The 17,207-nt window shown below is 36.5% G+C and overlaps 1 protein-coding gene across 3 annotated transcripts in view; it reads left to right on the forward strand.

Annotated features, from left to right (window-relative positions):
• Positions 1–17,207, forward strand: part of Nup133 (nuclear pore complex protein Nup133) — a 269,882-nt gene that overhangs the window by 190,667 nt on the left and 62,008 nt on the right. For all 3 annotated transcript variants that reach the window (XM_090402314.1, XM_090402316.1, XM_090402315.1), the window contains exon 25: positions 1,277–1,316. In XM_090402314.1, coding sequence (XP_090258440.1) covers positions 1,277–1,316 — 40 coding nt within the window. The remainder of the gene's footprint in view (positions 1–1,276; positions 1,317–17,207) is intronic.

The raw sequence follows: 17,207 nt of genomic DNA on the forward strand, positions 1-17,207 counted from the left end.
CACTCTATTAAATATAAGGGTAGTTTTTTAATATATAACTTACATTTTAAAATTATATTAAAATTTAATATAATAAGCAGGCTTATTCAAATTGCAAATTTAAATTACCTGAAATAATTTTTTTATTTCTTCTCTGAAGAGTAACTCCGTTCCATGTATATATTGCTGTTGAAGTTTTTCTTTTATAATGACCAAGGACTTTATTTTATTAATTTTTACAGTTGATTCTCACTATAGCAAACTTTTAGAACTATAGAAATGCTTTAATATAACATTTCTTTTGTAAGCTTCTATGGAACCTCTGTTGTAGTTTGCTATATCGAGGAAGCGCATTACAATAGCATTTGCCATAATGTGAACCGACTGTAACATAAGCCTTTATGAGCTTTTATAGAGTATTACAGAGGGACAACAACAAGCAATTTTTTTGCATGTGTACTGTTGTTTGTATACACACACATGCAAATTCTAAATGGAAGATCTATAGGTTATTGCTATAATAGTGCTATAGTGAGAGTTGACTCTCACTATAGCACTATTATAACATACTCACTCACTGTAACAAACTACTAAAAATTCCTGACTTGAAATGGTATACATACAGCTATTCAAAATGGCAAATTATTCCTGTGGCCCTTAGGTTCTCTTTAGTAAGAGTCAAGTGTAGAAAGTCGAAGAAAAATTAGCAGAATTGTGCTATCCTTCCTTCATGTGACTGTTGTCATTTTTTGTTCCTTGTATTCTCTCATATGATCAGTCTTAAAAAAAAAACATTCTTTTGCAGTATTCTCATTTCATATATAAGAGTGAATCTCAATTAATAATTATTACTCTTGGCATTTTCTTTGATGGTATAGTTTTATTTATTTTTTAAATACTCTTTGTACTGTTTTTCCTATAAAGTTCAGCTTTTCTTTCATTTTATAACCATTGCTAGACATTCTGGATGCTCCCACCCCTTACTTTAAGCAAAAACAGATAACCAAGTTACTATTAGCTGTTTTCTTAGGTACAGCTAGCATTATTTTGATAAGGTGATATGAAAGCTCAAAATGGACTGATTGAGTGGAGAATACACACAAAATTCGCAGGCATAAGATATTGTCTCAATGCCAGCAATTCTAAATGGAAGATCTATAGGTTATTGCTATTTGTGAAATAGTTTTATTACTTTTCTTTAAAAAAAAAAAATGCATCATGGTTTTTAAAAGGAGGTATATTTATTTTGTAATTTAATTTGGATTGCATAATTTTTTTTTAATTAAAATTTTTATAGGGATTTTCGGACTTTGCCTTCAAGTGGTACATTGACAAAGGTAAGATTCCACTACCTACTCTTCGTGAGAAATAAATTTTAGTTCCTGTATGTTTTTTAATTCAAAAGTAATTTTTATAACTGATAATATTTTCATACTGATTTTTCACCTGTATTAAAGATAACTTATAGTAATAAGTTGCTCTTTCATGGAAAAGCATATTGTAAGTTCTGTGTTGTCTACTCTCATTCCACTCCTGTACACCACTAGACAAAAATAGCACTGTGAACAAATTAAAACTTTCTGCAATTGAAATTTAAGTTGAGTGATTCTAATTGTATTTTGAAGTCATCTTTTAAAGATACTGTGGTTTCTGCAAAGTTTAGAGGCAAAAACTTTACATTTTTTATTCCAGGACTTTCCTTCAGATACTGTTGGCATCTTTGACCTTGTAATGCACTCTAGTTATTTTAGTTCGTAAAACAAGATTGAAGGTACTGTATTGAGGAGAAGTTCTTTTTCTCCTCACTTTATCTTTCTCCTACAGCTTGCCTGTCTATACATTTTAGGCATAACCCCCCCCCCCATAATTTTGCCTAAAATTCCGTTTATTCCGTTATGCAGCTTTGCAACTCCTTTCAGCCATGATGCTGCAAAATGGACGCAATTCCATGTGACATCCAAAGAATCAAGTATTCAGGTCCTCTTCTTATATGACCTGAGACTTAACCGACCAAACTGTATTCTTATTGGCTTAAACCATAATGAAAAATGATGGTACAGCATGACAGAATTTCATGCTGGATGGGATGTCACCTGGTTAAACAAGGCCTCCTTTGATTTTTGCAAAAAAATCAGGGTGAACAGTGAAAAAGTCAGTTACTGGAACAAATCCTAAAACCCATCCCAGCTCAAGAACATCAGAGTTCAGGATCAGTACTATCAACATAAGAAATCTGAATGGCTAAGAAATAGAGCTAGCTGAAGAATTGAAAAATTACCAGATCAACATAATAGGGGTAACTGAAACAAAAAAAAAAAAAAAAAGACTTTTGAATATTTACAAAAAATTTTCTTTTGGATATATACTACAAAATGTTATATTCATGCAATAACAATCAGGGAAAAGGAGTAGCTATAGTATTCGACACAAAATATGAGGCTAATCTTCTTTGAATGGCAGGTAATATCAAGTAGAGTGATGTGGGCAAATATAAGAATGGGGAACTGGTCCTACAAAGTTCTACTAAGGTAGAAGTGGAGGAATTTTTTGAGGTAGAGTAGAAAATGATTGTCACACATACAAAAATATTTTGGGAAAATTTGGAGAAAAGAGCAAAGCTAATAATAATGGCAAATACCTGTTGGATTTCTGCTCAGGACAAGGACTGGTTATTACTAACACCATGTTCCACCATAAAAATGTGCACAAATTCACATGGAGAGAAGAGGCAAGGAATAAGAAAAGTCTCATTGACTATGTTATTGTTGATAGTGATGTTTTCCTACTGGTGCAGGACACTAGATTGTACAGAGGATTTGAAATTGGAAGTGATCACCATTTAGTCTTGAGCAGGATAAAATTGAATTTCATATTGAAAAGAATAACATGTAAGAAAGTTTTAAAGCGAATAAAAGTTGAGCAGCTCTCAGATGTCAACCGTAGACTAAAATACAGAAGGATTATTGAAAAGAAAATGAAAGAGTTTGAGAACAGGAATCAAACCTTGGGGATTTAGGCACAAATCCTGAAAAAACATTGATTCGGCCAGAGAGACATGTGGTGAGGTTGTCTGCAAGGATAGAAAAATCAGAACTGAATGGTGGACAGAGGAAGTTAAGGAAAAGAAAAAAGCATATTGTTGTGTCCCACTTTCTTAAATTCTATTAATATATGTACTATATGCTGGGTCCTTCCTAAGGAATCACACGTGGTACCTCTAAAACACAAAGGAATTGCCTCAGGGTCGAGCCAAAACCAGCGTGGCAAAGTCTTGGAATTCTCACTATTAAAGCATTAGGAATATTTATATTTTTATGTTGCAACTTAAGCTATTAGATTAAGTTAAACATGTCTTGATCAAGAAGTGATCTCAAAGATGTACTATAATGACTACTGATTTGCAATCGTGACCCATAACATAATCTATTTTCTCCCGCTTAGATTCGTATCTTTTTGCAAGTGGTACATCAGATTCTAATACTCAGATACTCGGATTAAAGATAGCAAAGGTTTATTTGACACATTAATACAATTTATAATACAAAGAAACTCGATCCAAAACTTCAATGTTAATCAGAGAAAATTATAGGTATTCTTATTAAGTAAGGACATCAAGAAGCAACATCAATATGTTATTTCACAAACTAACAAAACTTGACTGCAATATTCACATTAATCTTCATATCATATCACGTTACTCAGACTAAACCTTCTTAATACTTTCAAAAACATACACATTAGTTTAACCATATAGGAGTTACCTCACTATGCGTTCTAATATTAAGGTGCTACAGTCCTGTCTTAATTATATGAAAGTCCTCAATTTTCCTTTTAGAAAATTTAGATGTTATGAATGAGATTTCATTCATAACATCTAAATTTTCTTATACACATTATATAGACAAAGAATTTTTAACGTTACCGTACACACTGGTTCTTCATGCTTGTTCCTTCAACTTCTGACTGCCGTTCTCTGATCGATCTCCCTTCCGATTCATTTAGTCATTGCTATGGCATGGATTTCTCCAGTCAAAGGTAAGTCCACACGATTCCAGCATAACTAGCCCACTGTAGATAGAACGATGGCGTAAGGCGATTCTGCTTCCGTGATGCCTATTGCCTAGGTGCTGAGCCCTTTCCGTGGATTGCCCGTCAGTCGAACGGAGATGTGTTCTTTCATTGTGTGATTAGGAGCGCATGATCCTTCCAGCTCATAAGTGGCATATCCTATTACCACCCTCGGGATTCCTGGCAGAACTCTTCGCTGATCCTTCGTCCGAGCACTCCTGGACAGAGATGCTCCTCCATGCAACCGTCTACCCACCAGAATACAAGAGACTACCAGTCAAGAGAGAGACAAGAAAAAAATCCTTGGGGGGGGGGGGGTTCCTAACCCTTTTATATCATTTCCCAATCACCATAACTTCATCAGCAATCACCATAAGTCACGTAGCTCACTCAACGTGTATATTTTCTTCCACGTGGGTCTCGTTTCGTATCATTTGTTTTTTCTGACCACTCACTTCTGCACGTGCCATGGACACGCGACTGCCTGAGGGCATCCTTTCTTTCCGTCACTGTGCCCGCGCACTTTGAACTTTTGTTCACAGCAGCTTAATGCAAGTCATATTACAAAACATTGTATTATCAATTCTAACAAAATATTATTAATTTATAATGTATCATTGGCATTATACAATCAAGTAGGAATTCCTTCCTTGAAATATTCACAATCTTTTTTCTTTATAATAATGTAATCTATATTTTACCAGTTGCATACAGCACATACCTAGAAGCAAGCATGTTCCCTACAAGTTTTTCCTGTTAAACGATGATAAAATTAAAATTCTTAGGAATCTCAATTTATCAAAGTTTAACAATATCAAAAGTTCCTGGCAAATAAGTCAGCTTGATGCTTTTAGAGAATACAGAGACAAATGTAAGAAAGCTAAACACTGTGTAAAACTAGCTAAACAAAAGTAATGGGAAGACTTTTTTGAGAACATAGAAAATAAATATGAAGAAGGTGGCAAGATATTCTGGAGGTTGTTTAAAATGGAGGAAAAAGTGCTGTAAAAGGAATTAGAGATGATAAAGGTGACATGAAAACTAGTGAAAAAGATATGCTTGATGTATGGAGTAATTACTTCGAAAAATTGCTAAATGAAACAATCAGTTACAGCACAGTAGTAAAAAACACTCAACAGGCATGCAGTCAGGAATACATATCCATACTTGAAGTAGAAAAAGCCATCAAAGGCTTGAAATGTGGAAAGGTAGCAGAAGTAGATGATATTCGACCAGAAATGCTGAAGTAAAGAGGTATAAACTTCTTACAGTGGCTGTGCTGCATAGTTCAGAAAGCTTGGACAGAGGGACGAATGCTCGATTATTGGAGTAGAGCTCTCATAGTACCCATATATAAAAAGGGAAATAAAACTGAATGTGAGAATTACAGAGGTATTTCTCTTCTGAGTGTTCCTGGTAAGATATACACAAGTATTCCTGAGAAACGGTTGAGAAGGATTGTGAAAGGTTAGCTTGGTGAAGAAGAAGCTGGATTCAGGCCAAATAGAGGCTATCAGGATCAGATTTTCACTTTCAACAAATAGTTGAGAAATCATGGGAATATAACAAAGGTCTGTATTTAAGTTTTTTAGATCTGGTAAAGGTATATGACAAGATCATCATCATCATGCATATCAAGGATTTAGGCCTAGCATGGCCTGTTCTGGCCTTAGAAGTCATCATTGAATCGTTTAAGAGGACATCCTGGTTTTCTTTTTCCTAATGGCTTGTACTTTATATGACAAGGTGCCAAGAGAAAAGCCATTCAAAACACTACAGTTGTTATGGTGTCAGTGGAGCATTATATCAAGCAATGCTTAGTCTTTGAGTTTTAAGTCAGTAGTTAGAATTGAAGGAAATACAGGAAGATGGTTTAATGTTAAATCCGGTGTCAGACAAGGATGCACATTATCCCCTCTGTTATTCATGATCTGTATGGATCACGTTATGAAGGAAAGTGGTATTGAACCTTATATCAAAATTGGAGATGTTAATCTAAGATCTGTAGTTTATGCAGATAATGTTATACTTCTAAATAAATCCAGCAGAAGTCTGCAAGATTCCCTGACTAAATTAAATAACTGTTGTAATAGATTTGGTATGAAGGTCAGCAATAAGAAGACAAAGACAATGAAAATAGCCAGAAGCATTGAAAATATGAACTGCATTCTGAATGGAGAATCTATAGAACAAGTAATATATTTCAGCTACTTATGCATGATTTTTGGTGAAAATGTCAATTAAGTATAGAAATAGACAATAGAATCAGCAAAGCTGGCATGGTAGGAAGTCAACTGAATAAACTGTTTTGAAATAAGAGAGAAATTAGTCAAAACACTAAATTAGCTGTATTCAAGATAGTGTTCAAATGAATGTTAACTTATGGATCTGAGAGCTGGGTTAGATATAAAACACTTGACCAAAGAATAGAGACCACAGATATTAGAGTTCTGAGAAAGATTAGAGGTATGAACAACAACAGTGACAATGTCATATTAAAAACGGGGATATTAGGAAAGAACTTAACATTGTTAGCATCCAGGAATGTGTTAGCAGAGCTAATCTCAGGTGGTATGATCACTTAAATGGAATGGGAAAGAAAAGATTAGCAAAATACGTGTTCTCTGCCAGGTTGGCAGGAAAAACACCCATAGGAAGACCAAGATATAGGTGGATTGATACAGTGGTATCAATCCACCTATATCTTGGTGGATTGATACTAATTGATATTAATTTTTCATGTAGTACTATCATATCCTCTACACCCCTTGAGGGTACATGTCAGGAAAACCAGTAAGAATTGCCTTAGAACATAGAAATATAAGATCTGATAATGTTGGAGTCTTGACAGGTAACAGATTGCTTTGGAGGGAAATTGTAGATAGGAAGTTAGTAATGATGTAAGTTTTTCATGTAGTACTATCATATCCTGTATACCCCTTGATGGTACATATCAGGAATTTGATAACGATGATGATAACATAATCAACAAAGCTGGTATGATAGGAAGTTCAAAACCAATTTTAACTTATGGATCTGAGAGTTGGGTTAGAAATAAAACTTGACCAAAAACTAGAGACCACAGATATGAGAATCCTGAACAAGATTAGGAACATGAACAGATGAAATCAGTGGCAATATCATATTAAAAACGAGGATATTAGGAAAGAACTTGACATTGTTAGCATTCAGGAATGTGTTAGCAAAGCCAATCACAGGTGGTATTATTTGTGATTTCAACTATAGTAACATAGGTTGGAAGGAGGAGAGGACACATGGGAGGAAGGAAATAGAATTTATGCAGTTACTAAGGGATAATTAACTGAGACATCATGTCATGGAATATACTATCCAATCCGATAATTTTCATCTGAGCATTTGTCTGTAACAAATATAATCTGTTGCCACCAACTGGTGAGAGTGATCATATATGGTCTTGACCTTGGAGGTGGCTAAATGTGTGGAATTTTCAGTTAAGATGGGGTAATATGTGGAATTACAGGGCTTGTAAATATGACACGCTTAGGGGATTGCTTGGATCGGTGCCATGGCATGTAAAACTGCAAGGGCAGGATGTTGATAGTGCATGGGAAGTGGTAAAGGAGTGTTTGAGGGAGGTAATGGCACACTTGCATACCTTGCATTCACACAGAGAGAGTGTTCCATTGCCAAAATCACACATGAACCTGTTCTTTTCACGAAAATCAATGCCCAGTATGACCTGATCACCGGTGTCTGCCAGTTCGGAAAGGACAAACAATATCATGCATGGAGCTAACCAGGAAGCATGGTATGGAAATCTTTACCCTGACCTTCAGTGCTGAAGAAAGCTCAACTCTAGCAATCCCCATGATTTTAATGGGGTTGCACAATTCTATGAAGACTTCAGGGGCAGTGGTCCTGAAGGTCTCAACTAGACGCGAGGGAATCACAGATATGCGAGCTCCAGTATCAAGCAGAAACTTACAGGGGACCCCTTCAACATACCCTTCCACTAGAGACAACTGCAGTTCTCTTCCTACCTCTGCTAAGGAAACCGTCTGCATTTTATAACCCTTCGCCATATCTGAGTCATCCTCTTTAATCAACTCGTGGGTGGCCTTCACCATGACTTCTTCTTTCATATTTGGTGCAGGAATTGCGTTGTTATTAGGAGTAATCGACCGTTCGGGATCAGTGAGTAGGCGGGGGGGTGCGTCCCCCAATTCTCTCCCTAGTTGAGCCCTCAAGAGAGAGAAATTTGGCCATTTCCTCTAAAATTCTCTCCCTTCTTATAGCTAGATTAACACACCCATCCAAATCCTTAGCCCCCCTCTTCTTAAATATTACACCCCCCCCCCTCAAATCATCACGCAATCCCATCCTAAACTGTTGGAAGGCCAACCACTTCAGATGGGCACTCTCCTCTGGGTTTGATACTCTCGTGGATCCTGAAATGGATAGTAATCTGTCAAAGAAGTTTGTCACCCTCTCATCATCCCCTTGTATACAGTTATACAATTCTCTTAATGTTTGAGGGGGGGCCCCATTTCCTTGATGAGAATTCATCGATTAGTATTTGCTTAAATTTTTGATATTCAGTTGTTTTTCTTAATGTGGGGGAGGAGCACAGGAAGTCTTTGGGCTTTCCTGTCAACTTACTACAGAGTAGGACCAGCGATTGAAACTCGGACCATCCCCCCTGCCTTTCTAAGTTCCTCTATATAGCAAAAAAATGCAATCACATCATCAGTCCCCTCCCGGGAATTGAGGAAACACTTGTTAAGGGTTGATACACTTAAAAAATTCCTCATCATTCATTCCTGTGCTGCTATTAGTGGTGGGCATGCTTGCTATCTAAGTTAACATACAACAATACAACCTTATTTCAAAATTTTTGAAATTATAACCTTTGCAATTTTTAAGTCTCTGGTTAGAATCCGAAACCAACCTGCATGTGAAAAAAGATGAGCTTTCCTCCCTTTTATTTCCTTATTTCACAATCCTACTGGTTGCGCCATTTATTTTGTGTCCCTTTCTCTATAATTTCTTATTGTATCTATGTATCGCACATCAAGTCTCATTCAGGAAGTCACGTGGTATCTCCAAACACAAAGAAATTGTCTCTGGGTTGAGCCAAGACCAGTGACGCAAAGTCTTTGGAATCTCGCTTCTCGCAACTCTAGGATAATTTATTTTTTTTTGCTACGCCACCGAAAGTAATAGGGCTAAATATGGTACTTTAACCGAGAAATGATTCCAAAGATATACAACGGTGACTAATAATATGCAGTCGTGACCTGAATCAGACTTCCCTTGTTTCCCACTTAGATTCGTATATCCTTGTTGCAGGTGGTTAATCGGATTCTTTTACTCAGAAATAAGGCATGGAGTTAAACATAGCTAAGGTTTATTGAACATACTAATGCAATATACAATACAAAATAGCACATACTAAATTCAAGCCACATAAATCATTCATGTAAATTTCTAAGATTAACCCTTAAATTAATGAGAACACTAAAACAACAAATTCCATGTACTACATACAAGCTAAACTTTCTTAGAAATACACTGCTTTACATTATCTTCAACAACTGAATACATAATGGAATTCATTGTTCAAACTAGACCCCGCCATATCCTCTCTTAAACATTTCTGCAATACTTGAACCAACACAAGGGTTAACACAACATGGTCGTTATTAGTTAAGGCACTACAGTTCCTTCCTAAGTTCAATCAAAGTCTCTGTCCCTTAATGTCTCTTTACCTCATTCACAATTCTTAAGGATCCCTTATACATGACATGAAAAGAAAAGTTCTACATTACCATACACCAGAGCTTTGTTACACTTGTTCCTCCAGCTTTTGATAGCCTCCTTCAATTCCAATCATTCTTCAGGTCAGATCGATTGATGCGTTCACTTGGATATCTCTTTCCACTCCTGGGGAAAGTTTGCATGATTTCTGCACTGTTGATCCTCTCTGGGTTTGGCTGAGGTTATATTCTTGCTCCTATCTCATGGCATAGGCTGCACACCAAAATGGATAGGATATGCCCTTCTATATGAGATTAAAGGCACGTATCCTCATCAGCACTTGACCGGCAAATATTATCTGCATTTGTCAGCCATTGAATGGAGGTTATCTCCGATCATTCTTCGTTCCGAGCTCTACGGAACAGAGCTGCTCCATCTGCCGATCGGGTACCCGTGGACCATGAGCTAAGCACAAGACGACTGCTGAAGAGATGGGGGGGGGGGGTTTGCTGACCCTTTTATACCTTCACCCTTATCAACAACCACTGCCACCTACGTAGCTCGCCCAACGCAACGCACCCCCCCCCCCCCTTCTGGGTCTTGCTCAGCATCGTATTTTTCTTTTACGTCACACTACTCCACGTGGCTTTGAGCATGCGACAGCCTGGGGTTTTCTTCTCCCTTCAGTCAGCACTCCCATGACCTTTCAGCTTTTGTTTAAAATGAAATTTGCAAGTCATTGTATAAACATATAATTCCAATTCTAACCAAAATAAAATTCTATTCATACAATACTACTGGCCTTAATATATCTTTTTTATCATCTACATTTGCAATAATCCAGGTTAACAATAATTCATATGGTATTATTGGCCTTATACAGTATTTTTTTTTTTTTTTACAAAGTTTTTCTTTTCTGGTGCCTCTAGTTCATACCTAGAAGCAAGTACTTTTCAAATGAGAATCCCCTTTTTTTTTTTCTACTTTTTTTTTTCTCTTCTTTCTTGTTAAACCATGATGAACTAGGGATCCTCTTCCTTCAAAGTTTAACAAGAATTACTAAGTGAACAGTTTGCAAAAGTATATCATCCAGGTGGTAATATTGCAGGAACAAGATAGCCATAGGCTTATAGGCAGGGAACTTAGGTAAATGAAATGAAGGTGCATAGCACATTACAGAACCTTAATGTGAATACAGTTGTGGGATTGGATGTTATACTAGCTCATGTTTTACATGAAGTGGCAAGAGAATTATCATTGCCCTTGATCATATTGTTTAATCTAAGTTTCAGCTCTGGATTAATCCCGAGAGGGTGGAAAGAGGGGAAAATAGTTCCATTGCATAAAGTAGGCTCCAAAACTGATGTAGTAAATTACTGACCAATCAACATTGTTGTCAAAGTATTGGAGAAGTTGGTCAATAGCAAAACACAGGAATGGATAGATGGTAATAGGATACTGTATAGGAGGAAGCATGGTTTTGTAAAAGGTAGGTCATGCTTCAATAACTTGCTCACATTTTATAATACAGTGACAGCTGAGTTGGATAAAGGAAATAGGTTTACAGTGATACCGTTAGATTTTGCAAAGGCCTTTGACAGGATACTACATGGAATTCTGATCAGTAAACTGCATCACAGGAGGAATGATATAGTATTGGTGAGATGGATAGGAGGGTGGTTGATGAAGAGATATCAGAGTAGTTTATTCGGGAGTAGCGTCCAAAAGAAAGCCTGTGACTAGTGGTGTGCCGCAGAGTTCTGTTCTTGGACTGCTACTGTTTAATTTGTTCATTAACAATATAGGAAAGGATCTGAGGGAAACTGTTCAGTTGTTTGCTGATGATGCAAAGTTGGGTAGAGCAATAGTTAATAGAGATGATGTCAAAATTTTGCAGGATGATTTGGATAGATTGGCAGACTGGGAAAATGAGAATGGATGTCAGTTTAATGTGGCATAGTGTAAGGTTATGCATTTTGGAGAAAAAGATTACCAGCTGTATATCACATTGGTGGAACTGTACTCCAGGAAATTGATGAAGCCAGAGACTTGGGAGTGTTAGTGGATAGGGAGTTCAAGTTTAGGGACACATAGCATAAGTGGCTGAAGCAGCTCATCGGATTACTTGGTTACTGAAGAATACCTTGACAAGCATATTATTATACCTGTTTATTGAGCCTTGATATGACTCCATCTTGACTACTGTGTGCAGATCTGATCACCTGGGTTTCTTGATGAGGTGGAGAGGATCCAGAGGCTAGTGACCAAGATGGTAGCAGGCCTATGGAATGACCCTTATGAGAACAGATTGAAGATTTGGATTACAGAAATTGGTTGACAGGCAAAAAAAAAGGAGTGATATGACTGTGACATATTACTGAAGAGTTTTTACAAGATTAATTCAGAAGAAATTTTCCAGAACAGGTCTTGGTGGTTGAAGAACTAGGGGCCATCAATGGAAACTGAGTAATGGTATAGTTGGCAAGGGTGTTAGAACTAGGTTTTTTTTGCTTGGAGAGTAGTGCATTAGTGGAATAGGTTGCCAGAGTCTGTTGTGGGTGCCATTGCTTTGAACTCATTCACAGCAGTCTATGGCTTTTAGGATACCAGTGATTTGGAGAGAACCAAAAAAATCATGTTTTTTTTTTTTTTTTTTTTTAAACTAATACATCAGGATTATCCAAGAAAAATTGAAGACAAGAATCAGAGCTTGAAGACTTCATCAAATTCCTGATATGTATGTAGACTCAAGAGGTGTACAGGATACTATGATAGTACTACATGAAAAGTTTGTTATTACAAACTTCTTATTGGCTATTTTTCTCTAAATTAATCTGTTGTCTGTCAAGATTCCATATTGTCAGATTAAGTATGAAAGTGCAAGAAAAAACTGCAAATATGAATATGGCACTGTATGGCGATAATGCATTAGCAGATCTAATCTCAGGTGGTATGGTCACTTGAACAGAACGGGCGAGGAAAGATTAACAAAACAAGTGTTCTCTGCCAGGTTGGCAGGAAAACGACCCAGAGGAAGACCAAGATATAGGTGGATTGATACGGTACAAAGTGCTTTAGACGATGACAATGAGTTGCCCTGGTGTTGTATCATCTTTAGACTTGAACTTTGTTTCAGGCGCAAACTTAATTGTTAATGTTGAAGTCTTTTACTTCATTTGCTGATTATCGCGCAAACTTAATTGTTAATGTTGAAGTCTTTTACTTCATTTACTGATTATCAACTGATAATGTTGGAGTCTTGACAAGTAACAGACTGATTTGGAGGAAAATTGTAGATAGGGAGTTAGTAATGATGTAAATTTTTCATGTAGTACTATCATATCCTCTACTCCCCTTGAGGGTACATGTCAGGAATTTGATGATGACGAGGTATACTTAATGAACAAGTGATGAAAGCATGTTTCCCAGGTACGAAAATCAGGGATGTTTGTGATGCTTGTTAGTTTGCAGAAGAGAGAAGTGAAAGAGATGATTGTCATGGCAGGAACAAGTAATTTGAAACGAGAGAGAGAGAAAAGGTTGAGAGAGAGAGAGTTGTTGCAAGAAGCAAAAATGAAGAGTAAGGAAAAAAAATTGTGAGTCTGCTGCCTCATTATATTAGGACCTAGTTGAGAAGAAGGGCCATGATTGCCAATAAGTCCATGAAAAGATTGTGAATGAGGAATAGTGTGCAGTTTATTGATGTATGGAGTGAATTTGATGGAAGAAAAGATTATGTGCCTACATTTAAATGGTTTTGGAATTGGATGGTTGTTTAGTGAGAGTTTGGAAGTGCAAACCAGGGAAACTAGAGATATTAAGGAGGATGCAATCAAACGTGTCTAGCCACCCCCTGTTATAAATAAATGTGTGTACAGAAATTATTATGCAACACTGAATGAGATTTCACAGGTTTCTGATTTGAATTGGTTGGTAATGACACTACACAATGGTAATTGTGGATACAAGGGGGTTGAAATGCATATACACGAATGCAAGAAGTATCAGGAATAAAGGAAAGAAGTTTTTGGCATTGGTCAGCTTGACTTGGCCAAAAATTAGGAATCAGTGAGACCTGGTTGACAGAAAATGATAGTTCCATGAATAGAATGTGAAGGGATTTATATTTTCAGGGAGGATAGAGGGAACAGGACAGAAGATGGGGTATTGCTGATGATAGCTGAAGAATCACAACTAACAAAATTAGAAGGTAGAGTATTTAGGTGTGGGGAAGCATTTGATGGATTCATTTGAAGCTGTGTAGTGTGAGATAGACGCCAATAGAGCATAATATGTTGTTGGTATTGATTGGGTGGAATGGATTGCCAGAATTAGTTGTGACTTCCCTGACAGTGAATGAATTTGAGAGGTATGATATGTTTTTTGTGTATGATAGTTAGTTTGGATCTTCCACGATGAGTCTGGACCCCATGGAGATACCATATAATAATATTTTTCGGTCTTCTAAGGCAGTGCTTCCCAAACTTCTGGATGTCAGAGCCCCCCCCCCCCCCTTGCAAAATTAAAATATTTCATGCCCCCCCTCGAAAAAATATCGTAATAGAGAGATATATTATTATAATATTTATTGTATTTATATTCAATACAAAACATACACAGCGAATATTGCAAAAATCAAATGCATATATTACATTTTTTGCCTCTTACCGTTTGGTTCTGAAGACGATGCAGGCTGTTCTGGTAAAATATGAAATGCTGTCCTTTTTTTAAGTCTGTTTCTGCTTCTTCTTCTGATTGTTTGCGGATTTTTTTTTTATTTTTTATCAGCCACTTATCCATCTCGGTTAAATTTTTTAACGTAAAATAGAACAAATATATCACCACTTACCGATACTGGCACACCACAGACTGATAACATGAAATTAGTGAATATTACCTGAATAAGGGAATCCCCGGACCAGGAACATTTTTCTCTTTTGTGACTTTTCTCCCTTTACGGTAATTAAGCCTAACGCGAAACAGACAGCAAAGGCAGGTTATTAAAACGCGCATATGATTGGTGTGATATTAACAAAAGATCGTGCAACTGAAAGATAAAAGCATAGCTGACAATTGAGTTGAAATGCTAACTCTCTTCAACCGAATTCCATATGTGAAACTGCCATAACATTCATTATATATACAGGGTGTTCGGGATAAATTTGACATATTTATAATTAATTATTTTTCCGTAAGTTACATGTATTAACACACACTTCTCTTCATTTAAAAGTTTGGACCCTTCTTCATTCATATACAAGATGTCAGAAAGGATGGATAGCTGGAACCCACCTGAATCATGGAAGAGAATAACTTGTATCATGATGATTCGTGCCCGCCATCAAAATAAGGATATTACGACTGCTGCCCAATGCTCCCTGAATACAGTAAAAACAATCAGGCATGAACTAGAGACTTGCAATGGTGACTACGAGGATGTAGCAAGAAGAAAGATCCCTAGCAGACGATCTGATTGCGTTCGTACAGCAGAATTCCTCGCAAATCTGCAGGAACAGGTGTTGAAGAACCCTGGCATTGGAATTCGGGCTTTGTTCGTGGAGTTGCTAACTGTAGTCAAGCCCTGGATAACAAGGGTAGCCAATGGTAGGCCGTATGTATGGCAGCAGGATTCGGCCCCTTGCCACACCTCTGGGAAAAGTCAAAAATGGTTGTCTGAAAATTTCTACGACTTCACCAGTCCAAATGTTTGGCCTCCAAACTCCCCAGACCTTAACCCCATGGATTATTTTGTATGGGGCGCAGTTGAAAAAGACACCAATCGCACTTCCAGTAATACAAAAGCCCAGTTAATGGATAAAATTAAAACAGTTTTTGCGGCCCTTCCCAGGGAGACTATAGCATCAGCTTGTTCGAGGTTCCGAAGCAGAATTGAAGCTGTGATCGATGCTAATGGTGGTTATTTTGAGTAAATCTTGTTGATAGTATTGTAATTAACTCTGCCTGTAATGTTTTTTTGTCAATTCATTAAATTTAATAGATACAAAGAAGATTTTCTTTTTCCTTATGAAACTGTCAAATTTATCCCGAACACCCTGTATATATTACTTAGTTTTAACACTTTTACGAATTTTAACACGTTCGGTTGAATTTTATTACTGCCTTGGGAAATCGAACTCGCACACATCTAATTAATAACAATAGTTTTTAGTTAGATACTGTGTTTGCCCATGCAACATATGGTTTTGTTTCTATCTATATATACAGCATAGTTTCTGTATGAGGGGACATGTGATTCATTAATTAGTGTGTTTTTATCCCAGTTGTGTCTAATTGCACTATTTTGAGAAATATATTACACAGACTCCTCATACCTTATTCACTAGCATAATAAAAGTACTTGTTTTTATTGCCTCTGCAGTATAGTGGCTGTTAGAGAGGGGTGTTGTTTACCACTGCAAGGGAGTTACTGTCTCCCCACATGAATTTGTTTAAGCTTTTTTTCATGTGTGAAGTATATGCAAAACTTTTATTGGTGACAGAAAACTAGCTCAGATGACAGTGATAATATAAAACGAATTTTGATATGTATATAAAGTCAATATCAACAGTCCCTGGTTACGAACGTGTGATGAAAGGGAAGATTTTGAGCTTCCCTGGAGAGCATTCGAAGTAAATACAATTAACAACTGCTTTGAAATGAAACATATCAATAAGCAATATTTACTAATATTCATTAAGCGCCGAAATACGAAGGAAGCAAAGTTTGTGAACCAACACCAATGCGTGAATTTTTCCATTAAAATATAAAAAATAACAAAAAAGAAATAATAAATAATAAAAGTTAAATACGTTTCTTTTAAAATAAAAAAAATCTACTTAGTCTTAAAACATTTTAAATTTGTTTTCATTATTTCACGGCCCCCTCAACAAAACCTACGGTCCCCAAGAGGGCCATGGCCCACAGTTTGGGAAGCGCTGTTCTAAGGCACTTCAGACTGTATCAGTCCAACTAGATCATGATCTACTTTTCTCTGCATCTTTTTTTTATTAGCTCTGCTCATACATTTCAAAATGCTAACTACCAAGTTCCTTCCTAACATAATATTAAAGTTATTTTTCATGTGATTTTGCCATTGATGATATCTGTGTTTTCTTCTAATTTTTTTTATAACTCTTCTGTCTGTGAGTTTTCGACCTTAATTGCCCTAATTAAATAAAGCTGCATGTCAAAAGGTTAAAAGGTGTGTGTACATAAGACAAAATAGAAGTTTAGAAAACTTTTTCATTTATTGCATAGCAAAATTATAGATAAACAACTGGCTTTAATTAAAGTAAAATATTTGCCATTAAAATAATTTCATTTACATATGTATTAAACACACATGCAGCTCTTATTAGTTAATGACGTAGGAATCGATTGTTGCCTGTCACTTTTTTTATTGCAGTTAAATTTCCTAGCA

This window comes from Typopeltis vanoorti, chromosome 13 (genome assembly GCF_054136105.1).
Source record: "Typopeltis vanoorti isolate ZY-2024b chromosome 13, IOZ_Tvanoo_1.0, whole genome shotgun sequence".
In the NCBI taxonomy this organism is placed as follows: domain Eukaryota; kingdom Metazoa; phylum Arthropoda; class Arachnida; order Uropygi; family Thelyphonidae; genus Typopeltis; species Typopeltis vanoorti.